The 26,156-nt window shown below is 39.6% G+C and overlaps 1 protein-coding gene across 3 annotated transcripts in view; it reads left to right on the forward strand.

Moving 5' to 3' along the window:
- The window catches only part of Ano4 (anoctamin 4), a 262,002-nt gene that overhangs the window by 100,767 nt on the left and 135,079 nt on the right, over window positions 1-26,156 (forward strand). For all 3 annotated transcript variants that reach the window (XM_090328490.1, XM_090328489.1, XM_090328491.1), the window contains 2 exons: window positions 12,913-13,049; window positions 15,918-16,076. In XM_090328490.1, the coding sequence (XP_090184616.1) occupies window positions 12,913-13,049; window positions 15,918-16,076 (296 nt within the window). The remainder of the gene's footprint in view (window positions 1-12,912; window positions 13,050-15,917; window positions 16,077-26,156) is intronic.

Below are 26,156 nucleotides of genomic sequence, written 5' to 3' on the forward strand. Positions count from 1 at the left end.
TTAATTGGTACTAGGCAGATAATAACTTTCATGGGACCTTTTAAAGTTATATCACTATTTCATTTGATATGAAAGATGACAGATTGTGAAATGTTCAAAAATTATAAAGCTGTTTTGATAGATAACTAAGTTTGGCTTTATACAAATGCTAGAGATGAATTTAATAGGCAATTTCATAGGACTGAATGAATTTATACCAAAATGAACTGTTTGTAAGAAAGTTCTTTTTATATTAATTTTTTAGAAGATACTAATTAAAGACAGATTTGTATATAGATGCTAACTCTTCTATCATTTAGAATCCTGACTTCTTTATGAATAGGGAGAAGAATTTAATTTAATGGGTACTTTAAATTTTAAAATAAGGAAAGGGGAAATTTTAAAATACAAATGAAGATGTAATAGATACACACATTTTCTAATGCTTTAGAATGAATCTATTTATATTCCCTTGTTGAAAACTAAGTTTTATCCTGGGGAAACTTGGGAAAACTACCCAGGCTGTGTCATTTCTGGAAGAAAAGCTTTGGATCATTCTAAAAGTCTGATGTTTATCCAGTTCACTGTGATTTCTAAGTACAGAAATACATGGTGTGTTCTTTAAGGGACTGTAGTTCAGGTGGTTGCTTCTAGAAAGTTTTAAAAGTCTAGATGTAAAGAAATGGACTTCTGATTATCAGTGTGCCTCCTACACAACATTGGAATGAGTGTAGCTGATATAAATATCAAAATATATATGAGTAGAACTCGCTTATACATGGTGTTATTTGCTCTCTCTTTCATAGTCTCACATAGCAGTCTCCTTTCCAAGATGGTAGCCAGGTCCTATGGTCTCCTTTGTTTCAGCAGAGATTTCTGTTGCCTACAGGGACTGACATTTGCTTTCTGAAATCATAGTCCAAGGGGTAATGCTGAATAAGAATTATGAGGAACTGAGTGAGACCAGCTCCTTTGTAATGCTCTACAGTAATATGGCTTCTGGAGGGGCTGAGAAGAGATGGAAATGGCTCTTCTGTATGACCAGGAGCCATCTCACCTGCTTACCATGGTAGAGTCCTTGGGAAGGAATATTGGAGGCTTTGGGAACTTCCAATGCCTTGAACAGCGCATGGGGCTTGAACTTAGGACCTTGATGTTATTCCTAAGCTTTTGTGCTCAAGGCTAGCACTCTACCACTTGAGCCACATCTCTACGTCTGGCTTTTTTGGTTTTTAATTGGAGATGAGAGTCTCATGGACTTTCCTACTTGGGCTGGCTTTGAACAATGATCCTCAGGCCTGAGCCCATGGCCTCTGACACATGCTCACATTTCTTAATGGGCAACTTGTAATATGGGCAGCCCACTAGCAGCCAGTGCAGATGGACTTTTGAGCAGTCTCTAAAAGTTCTGCTTTTTACTAGACGCCTGGTACCTCTGAGCCACCTTAGATATGAGAAGCAGGAGAGAGTGGGAATATTGGCAAAGACTGAAATTAAATTGGAATTCCATTCCCAAGTCAGTGGAATGGGACTGTGGAAGCAGATTCAATTTGATTTAATGATAACAAAATCCTTCATAATTCACACATTTGTTCAGTAAGATACATGGACTAAACATTGGGGTATCGACCTTATTTGTATATATCACTTTAATAAAAAAAAACCTTCATTTGAACCATCAAAGTTTTAAAATTCAAACCTTTCAGGGGGTATGCTTTTAAAGTATCTTTCTTCTGAAATGAAATTGATAAACATATCTTAATACTCTATAATCCACAAGTTTGGCATGTATTGAGTATATTTGAATGAATATTTATTAGTTGACTACTACTACTATACATATGTTGTTCACAAGTTATGCTAACCCTTTGAGCTCTTGCATTAAACCATTACCAACTAACATCCAGGCTCTTTCTAGACACCATTCATCCTCTTCACCTTTTGTTACTCACTTTTCTTGTTTTGATGTTAGTTTTTCTCTTCTTGGTTCTCTGCAGACCCAGATATGCACTGTAGAAAGTCTTTTGTTTTTGTTGTTGTTGGTTTTGGTTTTGATTTTGGTTGGTCATGGGCACTGACCCTGGGCACTGTCTGCTGAGCTCTTCAGCTGAAGGCTACTGCTCTACCACTTGAGCCACAGCCCCACTTCCGGTGTTCTGATGGTTAATTGGAGATAAAAGTGTCATTGACTTCCATGCTAGGACTGGCTTTGAATCATGATCCTCAGGTCTCAGCCTTCTAAGGTAGCTAGGATTACAGGCACAAGCCATCAGCTATAGAAACTCTTAAACTGCATTCATGTCCTAACGGACAGAATTTGTGCTGTATTCCATTAAGGCTTAATGAAGGAAAGAAGAGAAAAGATAAAGAGTTCCCGATTAAGAATACAGGGACTGGTCAGAGTTTTCAAGTGTTGTGCTTTTGTGTCTGCTCCTCTTATATGTGTCTGCATGGCCATTGTTTCTGTATTGGTGGTAGGGTGGCCCTCAGTGGCTAAGGAACTATGTCATTTCTGGGTGAGATGTCATCTGACTTAATTTCTACTTTGATATTGAACTTGATGGATCAAGCCCTTTCACAGGGGAAGATGGCTGGGGATGGGGTACTGATGTGATCTTAGATTGGCGGCACTATGTTTGACCTTCAGCTTAAACTATTTTATTTCATCTTAAACTTTCTTCGCCTTAATATCTGCATCAGTGAAAGAGTAATAGTTACAGTGTATCTACATAAAAACCCATCGACGTGAAACCAGTGCTGAGTAAGCATCATGGTGTGAGCTTCCACTTCCATCTTTATTGTTCATTATATTCTGGTCTGGAAAATAACATTCCCACTTAAAAGACAAAGATAAAGCATTGTGAACTTAAATCATCCAATTCAGTAGCCACTATGTGGAAAGGCTGGCCTGTGAACTCACCGCTGGCTGAATACAAAGTTTATGTGCAAAATCATAGTCAGTAGACTCTGAGGACCTTTAAAGCAGGACATCATTGACCTCGTTTCATGTGGCTCAAAGGTAGCTGAGGCTAATGAGCAAAGCTTGAATGAGATGTACCAGTGTGTTCTACCCATCAGTCTCAGGATTATAAAAGGTGATGTCACCGTCTGCATGGCTATGAGAGTAGCTGAGGTGCCCACCTTTCTTTTAAAATAAAGTAGTACCAGGGCAAGACCTTTAAAAAGCCCTGCAGGAATGACCAAGTGAGGAATGATCTTGGCTGTACTGCAATGTGTGCTAGCACACACAGTGCATAATCTATATGATTAAATTTTTTTTTGTGAGTCATGGGGTTTGAACTCTAGGCCTGGACTCTGTCCCTGAGCTCTTCAGCTCAAGGCTACCTCCCTTTCCCTTGAGCCACAGCACCACTCCCCATTTTCTAGTGATTAATTGGAGATAAGAGTCTCATGGTCTTTAGCGCCTTTTAGTACCTGGGCTGGCTTTGAACTGTGAGCCTCACATTTCAGCCTCCTGAGTAGCTAAGATTATAGGCATTAGCCACCATACCCGGCTGATCTGTGTGATTTTATAAACATCCTTCACACTAACTCAGGACATGGCAGTGCTGTTGTTTTTAATCACTATACACATTTTCCAAATGATTTTTCCTGGCAGAATGAAGTGCGTGCTGTCAGGTCTATAGCAATAAGAAGCAAAGGTTTTCTTTGGGAAATATTAGCATTTAATAACACTGATTGTTGCCAGAACCATTAGCAGATCTTATAAGCTCTTTCCTCTTCTGCTTTGCTTTGTTTTGCTTTGCTTTGCTATGCTTTACTTTTCATAGTATGATTTGAAGTCAGGCCCTAGAACTTGCTAGCCAAGCATTCTACCACTTAAGCTATGCCCCCAGCCCTTTTAAGACTTTTCAGTTTGGGTTTGTGTTTGTCTGTTTGCTTTTCAGATAGGGTCTCATGCATTTGTCCTAGGTCAGCCTAGAATTATGATCCTTATACCTCTGTCTCTTACCTCAGGTGTGTTATTGTTGTTGTTTAAGCTAAATGACCTGCCCATTTCCCCCAAGTATATTTTCAACATATGATCTCAATATGTAGAAGACATACAATTCTTTGATATAATTAGAGTGTAAGATAGGCTTTGTTCGTTAGGTTTTGTCCTTCCACAGCTTCTAAAGCTCCTCTAAAGGATCCTGGAATTCTAGGGAGCACACTTTGAAAACTGCTGGCCTTCTTGAAAAGGAATAAAGCCAGCTAAGAAACATTTACGTTTTTCCTAATTATTTATTTTGACTTATTTTAATTCAGTCTCCCTTGATTTCTTATTGGTAAACCAGGCAGCTTGTGCCTTGGGGATGCTGTCAGACACATTTGAAGAAAGAATGAACATCCAGGGAGTCCTGGGCTTGCTGGTGTCATCTAAATGCTAAATAGTGTTTAGTTCCTAAAACCCCAGTTCAAAGCTTTATTTCTCTGCATTAAAAACCAAATGTTTAATTTGATCTATTTGTTAACTTTGGAAGTGTCAGATCTTTTGGGCTTCAGATGTAAAGTCTAGCTTTTTTCAAATAAATTTTGAAATGATGACAAGGTAATTGCCCAGGAATACAATGACTTCTGTTCTTAAAAGCCAAACACAATGTATGAATCACGGCATGCTTTCCAAGTAAACATAGAAGCCCTGCTGGAAACAGCATGGAAACAGGCTTCAAAACTGGATTAGGAGCCAGCACAGACAGGTACTGCATAGGTAGCTGTACTGGACATTTATCATCCTGGCTCCTTCTTCCTCTTTTATAATAGTTATTTTATGGGTGGTTCTAAAGATGAAATTAGAAAATGGACCTGAAATTCACCAATACACCATAGGTTTGGTGAAATTGTCATCTCTTTGCCTTAGTCCTGCTTCCCACTTCTTTTCTACTTAATCTCTGATGCTAAAAGAAATAGACATTCAAAGGCTATCTCACCAAGATAATAAGGAAATTAGTAATGCAATTATTATAATCTTACAATTCGCTGTACCTTCTGCCTCCAGTCCTGCCCCCCCACACCAGTCCTGGAGCTTGAACTCAGGGCCTGTATGGGCGCTGATGTCCCTGAGCTTTTGTGCTCAAGTCTAGCTGTCTACTACTTGAGCCACAGTTCATCTTCTGGCTTTTTGATGGTTAATTGGAGATCAGAATCCTCACAGACTTTCATGACCAGCCTGACACCGAAACACAGTCCTCAAATCTCAGTCTTCTGAGTTGGAATAGCAAGCGGAGACATAGACGATCTTGTTTTCTCATTCTGAATTATTCCTGAAGGTATCTTCAATGTGAGTTTACCAGTGACACTTTGAAGTCCATATGCAATGCTTCCAGAACTCTGAGTTTCAGCTGTAATAATTTGGAGCTTAGAACAAAGATAGCCTACTAAACCACCATAGTCGAGCACATACGTGGAAGTCTGGGGCATCCTGTAAAGCCCTCGTCCATCTCTCAGTAATCATCACTTTATTTTGTCTGCCTCAGGAAAGTGCTGAGACTATAGCCCTCCTTCCCCGGAACATAAACTATTGTTCCCATGTCCCTAGGAGAAGAAACATAAAATAAAGGAAAACAAAATAAACCAACACATCAAACTTTTTGATATTTTTCTGATTCTTGCCCTTTTAGACTATTTCTAAAATACATTTGCTGTTTATTTTTTTATTGCCCACCTTCATTCATTCTCCTGCCAATGAGGACTTCTCACTCATGTCTTCTTTGCATCTCTACTACGTAACACCCAGTGTTGGCTCAATGAAATAGCAGCAGACAATAACTCATAAAACTCACTATTAGTTCAACTGTTTAATTGAGTCCTCGCAGTACATGTGGGGCGCCTTTTCTTGAGAGAAAGAAGGAGAACATCCCAAATGGTGCTTTTTTGTGGGTGGAGGGTCAGTTGTGGGGCTTGAACTCATGGCATGGGCACTGTTCCTAAGCTTCTCTGTATTCAAGGCTAGCATTCTACCACTTGAACCACAGCGCCACTTCTGCTTTTTGAGTGCTTAAATGGAGAATGGAATCTCGTGGGTACTCTTCTTTCCAGGCTGGCATCAAACTGTAATTCTCAGGTCTTAGCCTCCTGAGCAGCTAGGAGTACTGACAGGAGCCACCAGCACCTGGCCCCCAAATGGTTGTCACTGAAGAAATAGTTGCGACAATTCCAAATATGTTACAAGTAATTTCAAGATCACCAAAGTATTCACCTTAGCACCACATAGAGAATATTGGAATATGTCTGCCTCCTGACCCTCTGATTGCTCTGCTCTTGTATAGTAAGAGACAGCTTGTAGCAATCTTTTTTTTTTTTAATTGCAGACTGTGATGTTTTACTCAGATATTCCAGCCTGGTCTCCCAGGCAATTTGAAATACTAGACCCTTGATTGCCTGTTAGATGCAAGTCTCTACTATTCTGTTCCCAAGTATATTTTTACACTGAGTTACTAACTTTTGCAAGAAAGCATCATTCAAGGATCTCTCTTACCTCCCCAAATGAATGATAATCACCTACCCTGAGCCACCATTGGTGTCCAGTTCTGTTCACATGGCCCTTCTTAAGTCCCAGTGCAGATATCTGACTTGGATTGTATGGGATGTTGCCTTCTCTATCCTTTTTGTTATTCTAATTGACTCCAGAACATTTGGCTCACGTTCTCATTAAATGAGCCTAAATAGCAGAATTGTACTAAGCAGATAATTATCCAACATTTTTCTACTGGAGAAAAAGATGTAAAGTAAGTAATGAAATTTATTATCAAGTGACCTTTGATATTAAGAATTATCTTGTGATATCCATGAATAGAGAGACCTTGCTTCTACCTCCCAGCTCTTGGATGGCAAAGGCTATATCTTCCTTGTTTTATACTTGAGCCAGCACAGTGTATGGGCACAGTAGCATTCAAAGTGTCCTTGCTGAATAAGTAGGTTTATCAAAGTTTTCTTAACTTTGGAACTTGAGGATCATTTTTCCCTCCTTAAGAAAATGATGTAAGTTTGCATCATTTGTAATTTATTCCTAACACCAACCTTGTGGTGAAAGCTGAAGATATCAGAAACCGCAGTGAAAGTTGTTGAAGGGCCCATGTTTGTGGCATCTGTGGAGTTCACTTGGTCTGCAGTGTGCTTGCTGACCACGTTGTCAGCCACACATTTTCTGGTAGTTCAAAATTTTTCATCTTTCCCGAAGCCAGTGGAGGCTGTCAGATGACTAGAATAACATGGTATCCCTTAGTCTCTAACAGACCCCTATGGAGTGTAATGTGCTCCACAGTGACTTAAAGGTAGCAATTCTGATGGACAGCAATAGGAAAAGCAAAGGACTTCCTTTATTTTCCTGTTAGCTGCTCCCTCTAGAATCAAATAATTGGGTCCTGAATGCAGAGGAGCATTTCCCAACCTTAGCACTACACTAGCTCACTGATATTACCAAAGGGAATAGATTCTAAAAATGCCTGAAAGTACAAGTAACAGCAAGTCCTATGTATTATGTTGGTAGCTGTAATGGCTACTAGGTAACTAACTGGTGGGTAGTGTCTGGAACATGGATACATAAGACAAAGGGATGATTGCATTCCAAGGAAGGATGAAGATGGAGGGCATGATATTTCAGCATGCAACAGTGAGCATATCAAACATATAGGTTGTTTTTATCTGGACTTTTTGATTTTGTGTGTGTAGACTGTGAATGACTATAGGTAATAGAAACTACAGAAAGCACAACTGTAAATAATAAAGTATTGCTGGACTGATAGTTGGGGCTAAATAAATATGTGGTGAATCTTTGTTGTTCTATTTTAGTATGTTTAATAACATCCTTTAGTCTTTTCCCAATAAATATGATTAGTGCTACAACCCCCTCCAAAGAGTGACAATTAAAAATATGCCTAAACCATGCCACTTGTTGCCATGAGACAAGCTGGTGCCCATTGAGGACCACAGATAGAGATGGCTTTGTCAAATGTGCTGTACCAACACTAGAAAGTGATGTTGATAGCTAATCTGTTCATTTCCTCTTCTTGGCAAAAGTGTGAATACATATTCAATAATTTGTCCTTCAGGTGACCCAGTCATCTAGAGTCTCGACATGAATCTTGTTAAACTAATGAAATAGATACAAACTCACAAATAGCTATTCCTCATCTCTGTCACCTGAGTAGCTGGGATTCAAGGACAGACTTTCCTGCTTGGCACTGTTAGGGTATTTTTGAAAAAAAATCTCATTGCCAACCACAGTTTTCTTTTTTTTTAATATTTTTTATTGTAATTAATATAAGGGTTACATGATATTTGCCATATAGAAGGTGCATTAATTCACATACATTGATACCCTTTCACATGTCTTGGTACCCTTTACCCTCCCCCCATCTTGGTTTTCCCCCCTTCCCTATCAAATTTCAAATAACCAAATACAAATAAATTCAGTATATCAGATAACAAAGTGAGGTACTGTAACAATATGAGATAACCAAGGGACAGCAAAGGAGATGAGAGATAACATAGTACATTAAGGAAAAAAGGCAACCACAGTTTTCTAGCCTACACATTCACCCTTGCTTTTTTTCTGGTCAAACAGTAAATGTTCAGAATTTTTCTTCTTGATCCCACTTTCCTTCCCATCCTCCCTATCAATTTGTTTTATCTTTGTGTCTTTTTGTTTTTGTTTTTTGTTTTTATTTTAAAAGTGATGAACAGGGGGCCGGGAGTTTGGCCTAGTGGTTAAAGTGCTTGCCTAGGATGCACGAAGACCCGGGTTCGATTCCTCGGTACCACATATACAGAAAAACAAAAACAAAAAAAAAAACGGAAGTGGTGCTGAGGCTCAAGTGGTAGAGCTCTAGCCTTGAGAAAGTCCAAGGACAGTGCTCAGGCCCTGAGCTCAAGCCCAGGACTGGCCAAAAAAAAAAGTGATGAACAGGGGGGTTACAGTTACGAATTAAGGTCATTAATGGATTTTTTAAAACATTGTTATCCCCTCCCTCATTTTCTCCTGCTTACCGTTCCTTTCTCCCCTCCTCCGTGAGTTGTGTAGTTCATTTCCAACATAGTGTCAAATGAATATCATTGTTGCATTAGTTCATCCTTTGTTCTGATGTTTCTGTGATTCCCTTTCCCTTCCATGGAACAGATAAACTTATATATAAGACAAAGGGTATAGAAAACTAAAACAGAAAGAAAAAAATACAAATAACTGCAAACAGGACATAATTAGAACCTTTTGTTTCCAATTCTCAGAGTTCATGTTGATACACTTCATTATATGTGTTCCTATGCACTAAGCAATTGGGCTATTGTGATTCCATGTTAAGCATATTATAGGCATGTTCTAATTATTACAGATGAGGGAAGCCATGCAACCTGCTTTTCTTTGGGCCTGGCTTGCTTTGCTTAATATAATTTGTTCCAGGTCTTTCCATATTCTTGTGAATAGGGCAATGGCATTCTTTCTGCTGGAAGCATAGAACTCCATTGTGTACATATACCACATCTTCTTGATCCATTCATACACTGAGGGACATCTGGGTTGGCTCCATATCTTAGCTATGGTAAGTAATGCTGCAGTGAACATGGTTGTGCTGGTAGCTTTAGTAAGGCCTTGTTTGTGGTCATTGGGTAAATGCCAAGGAGTGGGGTCCTAGGGGAGCCCAGTGTTTAGTCTTTTAAGGAACCTCCATACTGCTTTCCAGAGTGGTTGAACAAGTTTACACTTCCACTCACAGTGTAATAGCACTCCCTTTTGGCTGCAGCTGTTGTCATTAGACTCCCATCAATTTAAATAAAAAAAGCTAGTAATGCTCAAGCCACTGAGTGAGTGGTACTGCCTTGAAATTTCCTATGATCTTGTGAGTCACTTGAAGCTTGGCCTCTTACAAAGTCTCAGATCATAATGATGATGCATGTGCATTCCTTGTGGTTACAACATTAGCCTTTTGTCCAATTCTCAATAGAGCCCTCGTTTCCATGTAAACCTTTCCTAGCTTGCTTCTCCAAACTTTTTGAGTCCTACAAATCAATTTCAAAGGTGTTTTCACATCACCAGACATAGTCACAGCAATTGCTTTCTTTCTTTGTGCCAGTTTCCTGGGATCACTTTGGGCAACTGTAATGTCTACTTGAGATAACCAGCTTTAAATGAGCAAAGGCGCATGTCCATGGTTGGTGAGCACATTGCTCTTGGTCCTGTGGTGAGACATCATCACATCATAGCATGGAGTATGTGGTAGAGTAAAACCATTTGCTTTATGGTTAGGATATGAAAAAGAGAAGAAAAGGAAAGGCTGAGGTCTTAACCTCCCCTACAAAGGTGAACTCCCAATGACCAGAAGACCTCTCACTGTGCCCTGCCTCTGAAAGTGACCATTTATCTGACAACAGTGCCAGGCTGAAACTAAATCATCAGCACCTGGGGCATTGGGGACATTTGAGATCTAAACTCTACCTCTCACTGTGAGACGGTTTTCTAGCCCTACCCCACTCTTGAGTAAACAGAAACACAATTCTGTATGGCTAAGAGGCAGAGTAAATAATAGCAACCACATAATTCTACTGTGTCAAAATGATATATTCACCTTGTTGCTCAAATCGATTCAATACCTACTTGAAGTTTAATTACTGAAACTCTGGCACTGTAGCTTGTCCATAAGAATTGTAACAGGAACAACATATAACCCAGAGTCCTAGGTCAAGGGATATTAGAGGAGAAGTTCTCTCTGATATCATTAGATCATAGTTCAGAGGCTTTCCAGCCTTCATTTGTCACTTAAATACATGCTGAAGGTTGCTCTGAGCCAGAGCCTCTGTTGAACTTTCATACTAATGAGGTAAAGAACCAATGGACAACTGAATATAGAAGGTAGTTACAGGTTGAGTTCAGGGTTGGGGAGAAAGTAAATCAGGAGTGGAGAATAATGGTGGGGGAGGGAATGCAGCTTCATGACATAGGGTAGATCTTTGTTTTTGATACTTCTCCAAACACTGGATACACTGTACTGCCTCAAAAAGTGTTAGCTCCTTTCTTTGAATATCTGAAGTAGTTAAGGCCTAGTGTAGATACCCCCAAACCATAGCCGTATGAAAAGCACAATCAAATGAACAGAATCATGATGATTACCCTGTATCACTATGGTCTAAAAACCTCTTTCAAATGTATTAGTTTACCAAATTGTCACAAGCTTAGTGACCTCAAAAAATGAAATGTATTATTTTGCAGTTCAGAATGTCGAAGTTCCTTCTGGTGGCTGTAAGAATCTTCTTTCTTGTCCTTTCCCTTTTCTTGGCTCATGGTCCTCTCCTTCATCTTCAAGGCCAGCAGCATAGCATTTGCAGTCACACTCTGATTTGTCTGACCTACCTCCTACTCCTAAAACCTAGTTGTTTCATTGGGCCTACCCAGGTGACCCAAGATAATGTCCTAATGTTGAGACCTTTGGCTTCATCACGTCCTCAAACCTTTAGTAATGATGTAGTCACAAGTTCCAAAGATTAGATGACTTTGGAGGACATGTTTAGCCTGTCGCAACAAGCAGCAAATGTTCATTTTATTCCCATTTTATATTCCCATCTATATTTTATTTTAATAAGGGAAAACTTGAAGTATTAAATGAATTGCCTAAAATCACATGCTTGGCTATGGCTTTAGAACCTGGTCAGTCCAACTACATAGCTCATGTCTGTCCTCTATGTATCAAACAATGGCTTTTTCCATCAGTGCCCACACAGTTTGTTTGTTACACTGGCTGATTGCCATATAACTGCTTCATGCACAAGATACAGAAACACTGACATGTTTTAAGTGGGAAAAAATGAATACTCCTTTGTAGAAGAAGAAAATCTGTTCATTCTTTTGTGCTTCTTAAAGGCCAAGCATACTTGGCCATTGTGTGTGTGTGTGTGTGTGTGTGTGTGTGTGTGTGTGTGTGTAGTACTGGGGCTTGAACTCAGGACCTGTGTGTATGTTGTATCTTAGCTTTTTGTGCTCAAGGCTGACATTCTGCCACAAGCCACATATCCATTTATGGCTTTTGCTGGTCAGTTGGATATGAGTTTCATGGACTTTTCTGCCAAGGCTGGCTTCAAACCATGATCCTTAACTCATAGGCTCCTGAGGAGCTAGGATTATAGGCATGATCCACTGGTACCCAGTGAACACATGGATATTTTTAAAATAATGAAATAAAAAGTGAACTACACTGCCAGCCCATAATTTCTGCTGGTGAAGAAGAAACCCATACATACCAGTACATCCTCCCCTTCTCTACTGGTGCTTAATTTTGAGCACAGTAGACCATCTGAACATGACTACCTGGGACATACAGCCTTTTATAGAGAGGCATAATATGAATACCAGCAGACTTTTGGGACAGTCTTTGAATGACTCATTGTATCATTTCAGCTCATCATTAGAGATAGAAGGAAGACAGGGTATCGAACTGCATGTTTCATTAGATTTTCTGTATTTGTTCTTACAGCAGTCACAAAGGATGAAAAAAGATCATGAAGCCGTGTAAGCCATGCAAGTGGTCCTTTGATGGGTTCACTTATCAAGCCATAAGACAGTTAAATGGACAAATGAAAACATTAAAAATGTATAACTTGTCTCTAACCTTGAGAATGAGTTCTTAAAAGTCTTAAATGGAAGTATCTCATGCTAAACCACTATGTGAAAGAAATCTAAATAAGCACACCCTATTACAGTGGAAGACAAATTATATTCATATGATGGAGGCACTTTGCCTGACATTTTCTTCGTTTTTTTAATGAGTACACTGTCACTGTTCAGTCAAATATATTTACATAGCACATAATTTTTCTCCAAGGAAATGATATACCATTCACTCAAGGTATTACTGAAACAAAGAGAGCAGGAATATCTTTTCTTTTAATGTTGATTTTCAAGATCCTAGATTCTGAGCCTCACTTTTAATATATGTGTTTTGGTTCTAGTGGCCAAGGATGTCAATATTCTCTTTGATGAATTAGAAGCTGTCAATAGTCCTTGCAAAGATGATGATTCTCTCCTTCACCCTGGGAACCTGACAAGTACTTCAGATGATGCCAGCAGATTAGAAGCTGGAGGAGAGGTAAGAGTGTGTAGTTTTTTTTTTCATTGTAAAAATGATATACAAAGGGCTAACAATTACATACATAAGGTAATGGGTGCATTTCTTTTTGAGCAGTATTACCCATTCCTTCTTTTTCTCCCCACCCTGAGAGTGTGTAATTTTTTAAGAATACAATTCTTGATTCAGATAGGAATTTATGCAGCATATTCCAATGCACTGTTTACAGTCATAATCTCACCAAACTGCAGTTTCCTGGAAACAAGGACACATTTTATGTTTATTTGATATTCTGCTGTGGGTCTATCATATTTGCAGGAGGGATCCTAAATGTACTCAGAAAGTTTTTATTTTTCTAGTGGAGTATGCACTTATGTCATATGCTGAAAGATATTTATACAAACAAGCTTCCTGAAATTCCCTGGCATTTTTTCATATATTTTTTATTGTAATTAATAGAAGGGTTACATGATATTTGCCAGATAGATGGTGCATTAATTCCCATACATTGATACCCTTTCACATGTCTTGGTCCCCATTTCCCTCCCCCTACCCCCACCCCTCATCTTTTTTCCCCCCTTCCCTATCCAATTTCAAATAACCAAATACAAATATATCGATATATCAAGTAACAAAGTGAGATACTGTAACAATATGAGATAACCAAGGGACAGCAAAAGAGATGAGAGATAACATAGTACCTTAAGAACACCAATCATTCATTATATGGCTTATGTTTCTATATCCTAGAGATCCTTTCATTTAGCGTCCTACTATATGGCCTTTTGTATCAAGGTTTTGCTCTATTGCAAATCTCTGCTAGTAGAGCCCAACATTTCTACTGATTATGACAAATGAGGGAAACCATTGAGCCTAAGTTCCTTTCAGTCTGGTTTACTTCACTTAATATGATCTTCCCTGGCATTTTAAAAAGGTGCTACTAACTCAAAGCCTATGCACAATCCCTGAGCTTTATTTTTTCTCTCTCTCAAAGCTAATGATCTACTATTTGAGCCACAGCTCTATTTTCAGGGGGCTAATCAAAGGTGAGAGCCTTCCAGACTTTCCTACCTTTATACCTATTCAGGCCACAAACCTTAATCCTCACCTTCCTCACTAGCATGGATTTCAGGTTTGCGCCACTGGCACATAATACAGATACAGTTTGGGAATCTAGTAGCCCCCAAAACTTGGCTCTATCTTGACCAGCTTTGTACTTTTTCAGATGTATAAGATTACAATCCTGAAATGTCTCTACTTTTGTTTTTAATTATGGCAAAATTTGTAACTACTGTATATACCCTAACAGTAAAATGCATACGTTGAAACAACTGTTCCATTTATGAATCAGGTAGGTATTTTTCAAATCACGGTTTTCAACTTCATTCCATATGACGAATGCTGGTACTTTTAATACAATGGAAGATTTAACAGACTATAACAGTAATTGTTTTGTAAAACTTTTGCCTCAATAGTTTGTAGGTAGCCAAGTGACCTCAGTGCTCACTCCACTCATGTTACTTAGAAGGCTGAGATCTGAGGTTTATAGTTTGAAGCCAGCTCAGGCAAGAAAGTCTATTTGACTCTTACCTCCAAGTAACTAAGAAAAAGCTGGAAGTGGAACTCAGGTGGTAAAGTGCCAGCTTTGAGTAAATAGCTAAGGGACAGCACTTAGGTCCCCAGTATTGGCAAAACAAAAGATAAAAAGCAAAATATTTTTCTTAATGTGGGCAAGAATTTGAGAAACTAATTGGGGAACTAAAATATTGCCAGAACACCTGAAATTACTTGTAATCCCATATCTTTCACCTGCCAGAGGTACCATCTTTTTAAAATTTTTGTCACTTTAATTCTCTTGATATTTAACAAATGATAATTTTTTCATACATAGTGTTAACAATTTATTCTTAGATTAGTTTTGCATTTTATAAAACATGGTATTGATGTGGCATGGAGTCACTTGTGACTTACTGATTGCCTATAACTATTATTTGAAGATTTATGCCTATTGTTAGGTAGGAATAGAACTTCACTGCTATATGATACTCAGCTCTATCCTCATGTACAGTTCATTCATTTGATTTTTCCATAGACACTTTAGCTGATTCCAAATTTATTTTTTTTCTGTTTTATGAACAATGTCTAGATATGAGTCTTAGTTGCCTTACAGAGAATTTCTGTAGGGTTATGTTATGCAAATATTCAGTTTTGCGAGTTAATCCCATGGATTTCCTAGCGTTCGTGAATTCTTTTATTTATTTATTTTTATTTTTGGTGCTGGTTGTAGGGTTTGAACTCAAGGGCTTAGGCACTGTCTCTATCCATAGCTCCATTTACACCTTTTCTGGTATTAGTTGGAGATAAGAGTCTCATAGGACTCACTTGCCCAGGCTGGCTTTGAACCATGATCTTGAGATCTCAGGCTCCTGAGTAGTTGGCAAGTTAATGAATTTTAGCTCTCACCCTTATGTTATGAGAATTCTTATTTTCCCCCATTGGTTACTTGTTCAAGATTTTTGAAGCTTATTAAAACTTCACAATGGAAAAGACAACATGGCAAATATTTTTCCCAAATTAACAGATCCCCTGGGATATGTTCAATGCACAAAATTTTTATACTTGTTAAAAAAGTTTTATTGGCATAAATAAATTCTTAATTGCCCCTCATCTTTGCTAACACTTAATAGTTTCCACTGTTTCCTGTTTTATCCATCTCTACTAATGCTTCTTCAATCTTTTATTTTTCTTATCTACATTTTTTGTGAATGGTAACGCAACTTTAATGAAACACAGTGAAAGCATCATTTTGTTTGAACTTTTCTTTCAAATGGCTTACCTTAAGCTCAGGCTTATTACTGGCTTAATGAATCCCTTTCTTCTGGTTTGCAGACAGTTCGAGAAAGAAACAAATCAAACGGACTTTATTTTAGAGATGGCAAGTGTAGAATAGACTACATTCTCGTGTACAGAAAATCCAGCCCCCAGACTGAAAAGAGAGAAATATTTGAAAGAAATATTAGAGCAGAAGGATTACAAATGGAGAAAGAGGTAAGTAGTTGACTTAAATAATAAACCATGACTAGGCATTCATCTATGCATCACAAGCACTCATCTACAACTGAGTTGTTAGACATTGTATTACCAGAACACATCATTTAGTCAAGGTTTGCCAATCTTCAGTATTGGGGGGAAATTGTAGCAATTTGTCTTTGGAAGCATAATTTTCCTTGGAGAGCATTTTGATTCCAAGTGATTCCATCACAATGAAAATACTCAATTCCAATTAAATGGATTGTCTCAAGGGTGATTATTTACATGACTTCCTACATCTACTTCTTCTCTGTCTCAGTGAATGAGAGATTCTGTTCATGTATGTTAAAATGTTGAATGCACTCCAGTCACTGTTGGGAAGTGTCTTATGATTTCCAGAAAGCATAATGAGCTTGTCATTCTTGTTCATTAGAAGAAACTGGAATTTACAATGATTCCACTTGTTTTTTTGCTTTATTTTATTTTATTTTATTGGTGTCATTTCTGGTGCTTGACCTCAGGGCCCGGGCTCTGTCTCTGAGCTTTTACACTTAAGACTAAGTATTTTACCACTTCAGCCACAGCTCCACGTCCAGCTTTTTGGTGGTTAATTTGTGTTAGGAATCTTTTGGACTTTTCTACCCTGGCTAGCTTCAAACCACAACCATGAAATCTCAGCCTTCTAAGTAGCTAGAATTACATGTGTGACTCACTTTCACTTCACTATTGATTCCGGTTTTAAGAGATATTTAGATTGTATCAGTTTCCTAGCTGAAGAGTTGCTTTACCACGAATTTGTTTTCTTTCTCTTCCTTCTCTTCAAGGTCCTCACTGCATGGGGGAGCCTATTTGTTATGTTTTGTGTTCTTTTGTTTTGTTTGAGCAGTACTTGAATTTTGAATTCCCATCCTTGTACTTGCTAGGAGATAATCTAACCATTGAGCCACATCTCCAGCCCTACTTTGTCCTAGTAATTTTTGATAGAAGATCTCACTTCCTGCTAGGCATGCCTGGACATGACCTACCTATATATTAGATTTCCTGTGTAGCCAGCATAAGAGGTGCATGCTACCATATATGGTTTTTTATGAGAAGCATATTATGAACTTTTCTGCCTGGGCTGGCCTTGAACTTGGATCCTAACAATCTCAACTACCCAGATAGCTAGAATTACAGTTGTAAGCCACTCACACCCAAGTTTTATTTTTAAGGCATTTATTAACTTCACAAAAAATTGATTTTATGATGTCATTTCCAAATGTGGATGTAAGTACCCTGTCTAATTTCTCTCTCCTCTTATTAATCTCTGTCCTCTTCCCAAATAGTTCTCCTATTTTCATGACTTCTGATATATAAATACTATAGATGTGAGAAAACATCTTTTTAAAAAATATATATATGTATTCACATATTCTGTATGTGAGAGAAAACATAATGTTTGGGTTTTTTTTCCTAAGTTTGGCTTTATTTTGCCAGAATTTGATGTTCTCTATTTCTAGCCATCTTTTCCTAACGAATGACAATTTTATAGTTGAATAAAATTCCACCATGTACATAGACAACATTCTCTCTGTCTGCATGGAGAGTTTTTAGGAAGAACTAAGTAAACAAGAGGCTCAGCCGGGCCTCAGACAGGAATCTAAAATGAGTTTACTGTGTTACTCAGACAAAATGTGAGTTTGTGGAAGTTGGCCCTTCAGAGTGAATTGTGTAACTCTTGTCAGATCTGCTCTAAACTTGGTGAAGCTTCAAGAGTTATTCATAATCCATAAGGAAAGCATATTGAGCCTCCAAATGTTGGCTTCTGCTTCTCACCATGGAAGAATAGACCATTGAAGTCAGACATGCAACACTTTGTTTGGACAGTTCACATGAGCAGTTCATGCACTGTATGTAAGTTATATCAAGACATAAAATACTAGATGAACTTTTATGCTAACACTTGTCTAGTTCAATAAATGAAATATTTCCAAACACATTAACCTTTGTGATATAGAAGCAATGATTTTCTGGAATGTCTCCAGCAGAAATGGAAAGTGGCAAGGTGCATGTTACCTTACAGGAACAAGTTCTCATGTAAACAAAATATAGTTTGCTTCCTCAAAAGACTATTTCTGTGTCAATTATCCTGGTGTGAAAAAAAAATTTAAAAAAACAATTGAATGCCTTACTTTTTCCACCTTTGAGGGATCCCGGGAACTCTTCCCTATGCCTTGTAAACAGATCATTGTAAACAGATAGTCTTTAAGTTAGTAGTGAAGAACTATATACTGTTTTTTATGTTCTTCCTTCTCTTTCTTCTGCTTCTTTTCATGGTGGTACTTTCATTTGAACTCAATACCTTGAACTTGTGATGCAAGTATTGTACCTCTTGAGCCATAGCTCTAGTCCTTTTTACTTTTCATTTTTCTAGCATCAAACCATGAATTTCCCAACCTTCCTGAGACAGTAACTGAGATTATAGATATAAACTACCTACCTGGATGTACTATCTTTTCTTAGTATTAATAGCACATTAACATATTTATCCTTTAAAACTACTCCTTTGTCCTTTATACCTTGTCCTAACTGACAGAAATTTTATATAAAGAAATGAAAGCTCAGAACAGCCCTGTGATGTAAAATAATGAAAGTTTATTTTGAGTGTTGGAAGCATAGCTCCATTGGTAAAATTCTAGCCAGTGAGTTCGAGTCACAGTCTCAAAAAAAATTAAAAGAGAAAAGAAAAATAAGTTTATTCTGATTTGTCAGAATCGAAAATAGATGAATTGTCCAAATAGTGAAAGATTAATAAGCTTTCAAACTCTGCTTTCCATCCCTAGGGCTTCTCTGGTATAAATCTCTTCAATGTCTTTCCCTGCCTAACTCGTTGAAACTCAAAAGACTAATATTTTTTCCAAATAATACAGATTACTAAAGAGCATCCAGAATCCCAAAATACCATCTGAATGGCCTAACCAGACTACTAGAAATTCCACAGGTGGTGAAGTCATTGCCCCACTCTATTACTACACATGGTGGCGTGGACCATTGTATGACAGAGGGCTGCTTGGATAATTCAGGTTATATATACATAATTATTTTTGTTATGGTTTTTAAAAAATCACTAGTAGGTATTGATTTGAATAATTATTAGGAAAAAATATTAGTTGGAAAAAGAACAATGCTACCTTATAGCAATAATTCGAAAATACCTGTAGCCAAGATGCCAGTGGCTCAGGCCTGTAATCCTAGCTACTGGGGAGGCTGAGTTATGAGGATGGTGACCTGAAGCCATCTCAGACTGGAAAGTCTACAAGATTCTTATCTCCAATTAACCACCAAAAAGCCAGATGTGCAGGTGTGACTCATGTAGTAGAGCCATAGCCTTCCTTGAGTGGAAAAAAAAAAAAACAACTCAGGGATAGTATCTAGGTACTAAGTTCACACACACACACACACACACACACACACACACACACACACAGTATTTTCATTAGTATTTTCCATTTTTACAGCTAATTTCTTCTTCAGGCATCAAGTTTGCTATGGCTCTTTTACCCTTCCTCCTGGTTGCCGGGGCCTACCGGCAGCAAATTGGGGTTCCTGAAATAGGGGGCAGGGACTGGAAAAATTAGAAGAGAGACAAACACATCGGGTCCGGGAGGTCTCCAGCCCAGGCAAAAACTGCCGCTCCCCATTTATCCTCAACTCAAAGTTTATCTCCCTTCTTGAGACCAGGGCACCACCAGGTGTTACATCCAGATGGTTAATCAGGGAACTGTTGGGGGTTACATTCATATGGAAAATCTCAGATCAATTGAACAGGAGAAGGCCAAAAAACAATAAGACAATCAAGCAATTATCTGATGCAAATCAAAGTACAGTTTGATTCCACTCTTGCTCCCGACATATCCCCCATTTTTATTTTAAAAGAAACACAAGTGCAATTTCTATTCTTTCCACTATCTCTAATATCTCTTATTATCTTGTCTCACTTTCCAAAAAATGACTGGTCCCTTCATCAAAAGGGGATTGCCATGGGTGAAGGCAAGCCAGGCTGTAGGGCCCCCATCAGTTCCATTGACGCGTTCACTTTTCTCAAATCCTGTAACAGCCTCCATTTACCTGACTTTTTCTTTATAACAAAAATTGGAGAATTCCATGGAGAGTTAGAAGGGGCCACATGTCCCAAGTCCAGCTGTTCCTGTACCAGCTGCTGTACTGCAATGATCTTTTCTAGTGAAAGAGGCCACTGTTCGACCCATACCGGTTCTTCAGAGAGCCAATTTATGGGATCAGCATGAGGGGGAGGACAGACGACAGCTCCCGTTAAGGAATACCCTAATCCTTGTCTCGGAGGGTGAGACTGGGGTTGGAGTGGCTCTAGCTCCCCCTGTGCTGCTCGGCCTAGTCCCCTAAAGGGGAGGAGGCCTTGATCAAGTAACTGCTTAGTGACCGCAGCACTAGGACTAAACATATACACTCCCATTTTTTCCATGATATCACGACCCCATAAATTAATTGGCAGATGATCCAGGACAAATGGCTGAAAATGACCAGAGTGCCCCTCCTCATCTCTCCAAACAAGGATCGCACTGCTCTTCTGTGGGTCAGTTGCTTGCCCAACCCCCTGTAGGGAAGTCATAGAGGTTGTCAGGGGCCATTGGGCTGGCCAATGTTTTTTAGATATCACAGACACATCTGCTCCAGTGTCTAATATTCCTTTAAAGGGCTTTTCTTGTATAAATATAGTCATCTCAGGCCTCTCTTGTTTTATGCTTTGTACCCAATAGATATCAGAAGATCTAAATCCTCTCTGTCCACATGGGGAATTAGCAGTCTCCCCGGGAGGTAAAGGCACAAGTATTAGTTGTGCTAATTTTTGACCGGCTGGGATTGATACCACGTGTTTTGGGGCAGAGGCCATAACTTTGATTTCTCCAGTAAAATCCTGGTCAATTTTGCCAGGTGTAATCTGTATCCCTTTAAGGGCTGAGCTACTTCGCCCTAACAGCAATCCAGCCACTCCCGGGGGAAGGGGGCCGAAGACCCCCGTGGGGAGAGCTTGTGTCCCCATCTCTGGGGTCAATACTGAGCAGGTGGAGGAACAGAGGTCCAATCCTGCACTGCCTGGGGTGGCACGGAGGAGGCTGGAGACTGATCTTGGGGGGTTGTTAGAAGATGCACTTGTGGCCGAGAAGAGGGAGGGACTGCCCCATGGTTTTGCGGGGCCAGGGGCTGGCCCCTTCTCCAGTTTCCCGAAAACGGGCGGCCATTGCGATCTGTTGCTGACTTGCAATCTTTAGCTCAGTGCTTCCCTTTACCACAGCGTGGACATGTGCCAGGTGATTTTTCTCTCTTTAACCTGGCCTGTCGTGGGCATTGCGTCATCCAATGTCCTATTTGTCCACAAGAAAAGCAACGCCCTGGGGGTCTAGCATCCCGAGAATGCCGCTGACCTCTATATTTTAGAAATTCAGTAACAGTCTTTCCTTGAGGAGCGGTGGCTAAAGTAAGGCCTTGCACATGGGAGGGTCCAATATCAGCACACAGTGAAATAAAGTCCGTGATTCCTCCCTTGTTCATATGGGGTCTGATAGCAGCCTGACAGGCGGCGTTGGCATTTTCATAGGCTATGTGTCTAACTATAATCTTCCTTGCATTCTCATCTTGTACTAGGCGGTCTGCAGTCTCCATTAATCGAGACAAAAATTCTAGATAAGGTTCATTCGGTCCCTGTTTAACTTCTACTAGATTTTTTGTACGATTGGAATTGCGTAACCTTTTCCAAGCCTCTCTCGCCGCAGCATTTATTTGTAAATAGGCCTCCTTTGCATAACCCAATTGATCTTCAGTGTTTTTATAGGTTCCTTCTCCTAACAACTGATCAACAGTGTAAGGCAGGTTCTTAGACCCATTTGTTTCAATTTTAGCCCGACACTGTGCAGTGAACTCTGTCTCCCATAATAAGTACTCTCCTGCACTAAGGCATGCTCTGGCAAGCCGCTTCCAGTCATTTGGGCATGCAATACCAGCACACGCGGCCTCCAATATTACTTGAGTAAAAGGGGCAGTTGGCCCATATTGGGAGCAGGCACTTTTTAAATCCTGTAATAGTTTAACAGGAACAGGTTGATGGTATACTTGTTCATCATGATCAACTAAACTAGGGAAGCATCGAGGCCCTGAAATATCTTCCCTCTCTCTAGCAGCCTGAGTCAGGTTTAATTGCGATGCACTGTGCCTGGTTGTGGTGCCTGTTAAAAGGGACCCGAACAGGGACCCTGAAAATCTGGGACGATGGTGGAGGACCCCGCTGTGGTGAGTAACACATCGTAGGACTATTAAGAGAGGATCTTAAGAGAGTGTATAGTCAGGAGTAAAAATTATGGGTCAAGTTAATAGCCATAGGTCATTTGTACCGATTTTAACAGACCTACTTGAAGCCCACGGAACGTGGGTGGAAAAAGGGGTGCTTCAGAGCTTCCTACAGTTTGTCGAGGAGGCATGCCCGAGGTCTATAGAGGAGGAATTCCAAAAAGCCTGGCAGCAGATAGGAAAAAGAATTCAAGAATATTATAATGTATATGGCCCCGAAAAGACCCCAGTAGAGGCTATTGATGTATGGAATCTAGTAAATGAATGCATAGATCCTCAACATGAGAATGCTGAACTTAATCTTGAATTAAGGGAAATTTATGAGTTAAAGGACCCTTCTGAAAAACCTGAGGCTGAGCCATATGCAGCAGCCCAAGAGAGTCTAAGTGAGATCTTGAAAAGGGAACAACAACCAGTAGATATTGAGTATCAGAATTCAGGTTTGAATATCAAGGAGGAAAGTTATGATGAGTCAATGGAGGGCCGGATGGCTACGGTGGAGAAGAAGTTAGAAGAAATGCTACATGTTCTATCGAAAATGGTGATGGAGCAGAGAGCCCCCCCAGAAGTATGAAAGAAAGATGACCCTCAGGCCACTATGGTGTCTGATTCTAAACCTTACCCCTCACACCCACTGCCTCCGGCTGCAGCCTTACGGCCTCAATCCCTTTTTCAACCTTTAGGCAAGCCTAAAGGCCCTAGCAACAAGTCCCTGTTCAGGCGCCAGATGCTGGGGCCTACCGGCAGCAAATTAGGGTTCCTGAAATAGGGGGCAGGGACTGGAAAAATTAGAAGAGAGACAAACACATCGGGTCCGGGAGGTCTCCAGCCCAGGCAAAAACTGCCGCTCCCCATTTATCCTCAACTCAAAGTTTATCTCCCTTCTTGAGACCAGGGCACCGCCAGGTGTTACATCCAGATGGTTAATCAGGGAACTGTTGGGGGTTACATTCATATGGTAAATCTCAGATCAATTGAACAGGAGAAGGCCAAAAAACAATAAGACAATCAAGCAATTATCTGATGCAAATCAAAGTACAGTTTGATTCCACTCTTGCTCCGGACACCTGGTCACCTCACAGATCTTTTTTCCGTGGGAAGCTTTTCCTGCCAAGCAGCCTCTCATACAGCCTAGCCCACAGCTTCATGCTCATAGACTACCAATCAACAAGGCGTGGTACAATCTCTCTCCTGACTTGGCCTGTGTCCTTGGCCTCAGCCATCTCACTAAAAAGAAGCCTTTTGCAACTTCAGCTACTTAGGAAGCAACAGGAAATCATACATAAATTAATTTTTCTCTGCCCCAAAGACTTACAATAGTGTCTTTGTGGAATAACAACAATAACAAATCTGTATGTATGCCGTTATTTGATTTGGAAACCATTAGATGCACTTTTATTTAAATCAAGTTCTTCATAAATAGCTGCAGAGAATGGCCACAGATTTACTGGTTATCTCAGCTTCCAGAAGTTTCTTTAATGTTTTATAGGCTGAAGAGGAGGGGGAGAGAGAGAGAGGAGAGGAGAGAGACAGAGAGACAGAGCAACAGAGAGAAAAGACAACCCCAAGAAGCTTTCCAGGAATCCATTTGGAATGATTGATACTAAGGGTATTTTGTGAAGTATTGGTGGCTTCATTAGCTATGTGTCATGATTTGCAACAATTATAGAAAATATGTTCCACAAACAGGTTGCGTTTCCAAAAGGATAAATATAGGCTCCATAATTACATTGAAGGCCAGAAAGTCCTTGTCTCTTCTAACACTGAATTTCAGGACACACAATTAGGAAAATTTTTAATTCATGATAAAGGTAAGGGTATTGTCCAATTTAATTTTCCTGGAAACCTTTGGCCCATCCTGATTAGTCAGCAAGGGTATCCTTGCAACTTAATATTCTGTAAGTCAGATTTGATATTAGCCCAGGGAAAGCAATCCCTTCCTTCATTTCTGTTTTTCAAATATTTACTAGCACTTTTTCTTTTCTTTTTTTTAAAATCTGCATGTTGTACAAGGGAGAATTTCATTGTGACATTGCCACCCCTATAAATGACATATCCCATTCTACTCTCACCTCCTCTGTCTTTCTCCATCTCATTCTTAAAGCAATTTCATCAGGCTATACTGCTCAGCTGTCACAATACAAATAAACTATATAGACCATATTCATCCTCATTCACCTTCAATAGCTTTATTCCACTCCACGCTATATATACATGCAACCAAGTCCTGTTTTGTTTTCTTATCATTCATTATTCTGTATGTGTGTGTGCGTGTGTATTTACTGGTCCTGGGGCTTGAACTCAGGGCCCAAGTGCTTACTTTTTTTTTTTTTTAGCATGTACTCATTGCACCAACGGGTTCCATTGGAGTATGTCAGACACACATGTATTATCTTTTGCTCAGAGGAATTCTTGGAATTGCTTTCAATGAAAGCTGTTTCCATTGAGGTTCCTTATGCCAGTATCATATATAGTTGGACTACATTTCAGTTTCTTTTCATTCTTAATTGTATATCTATTGTAGATCTTATTTTAATGTATAAAGCCAGTGAAATCTTGCATGCTATTTGAATTATTTGACATGCAAGGGCTGTGTTTAGTGAGACCCATCAGCCCCTCTAGAATTCTATGGAGTGTGGGGAAGCTCCCATCACCACCATCATTACAAAATAACTATAATTATATGATAGCTTGGTGAGAGCAATTCATAAACTTATCACTTGGCCACTGTGTGCCAGGTTTTGCACTTAGCATTGCAAACTCAGCAATAGTTAAGGGTGATCACAAAAATCCTTTCCTACTGGAATTTCAGGCACAAACTAAAAGTGTAGAGCGGGACTTGCATTGTACTATAGTTCACAAAGAAAGGGGCCTCCTCCAGAGAAAGAAAGTACGAATGCCCTGTGGCAGAAACATGCCTGGTATATTCATACCATACCTGGTATGATTTCAGTTACTGATAAACACAGAGAATGGTGAAAAATTATGTCATCAAGGAAGTGGAAACCAAATGACAAAGGCTTAGCAGTTACTGGGGAAATTTAGCTTTCCTCTGAATGCCAAGGTAAGCCATTAAAAAGTTTTGAGCAGAACCACGAGGGCTGGGAAACTAGGAAATGTGTTGAAAGAATCCAAGGAAGAATTACAGGGTATTAGTAGCCAACCGTGTAACAGAAAAGTAGGTGAAAAAGGTGGAAAATTGAAACGATAGAAATTGCAGACAGATGGAATAAGCAGTGTGAGAGAGAAGAGTCACAAGTCACAGGCTGTTCATCAGCAACATGATATTCATCTAGGCAGTCGGAAGAAAGAAGTTGTCAGGTATAGTATGGGTCTGATGGGAGACCCGTTAGGTCTGAGGGGTTCTAGTGGTGACATTGGCAAGCACAGAAAAGTCTGGCATTTGAGGAGAAATATGGGCAAGGTATAGACACACACACACACACACACACACACACACACACACACACGTATACATAGTTATATATGGGTGAAATCTCCAAAGAAGTGACTGCAAATAGAGAAAAGAAGAGGTCCAAAACCATGGGACATTTCCAGGGTTATACATATAGAGGGCAAAGAGGAGCCAGCAATATGGTCTGTGAAGGAGCCACAAGGGAGTTAGAAGGAACATCTAGAATGTGTGGTGCCTGGAAGAAAGTGTTTCACAGCAGGGAAGGTGGGGGGTAGTGATAACTCCCTGGAGATATAATACCAATACCAAATCTGAAACACGTG

The sequence above is a fragment of the Megascapheus bottae genome, chromosome 2 (assembly GCF_031878675.1).
Source record: "Megascapheus bottae isolate mThoBot1 chromosome 2, mThoBot2.hap1, whole genome shotgun sequence".
NCBI lineage: Eukaryota > Metazoa > Chordata > Mammalia > Rodentia > Geomyidae > Megascapheus > Megascapheus bottae.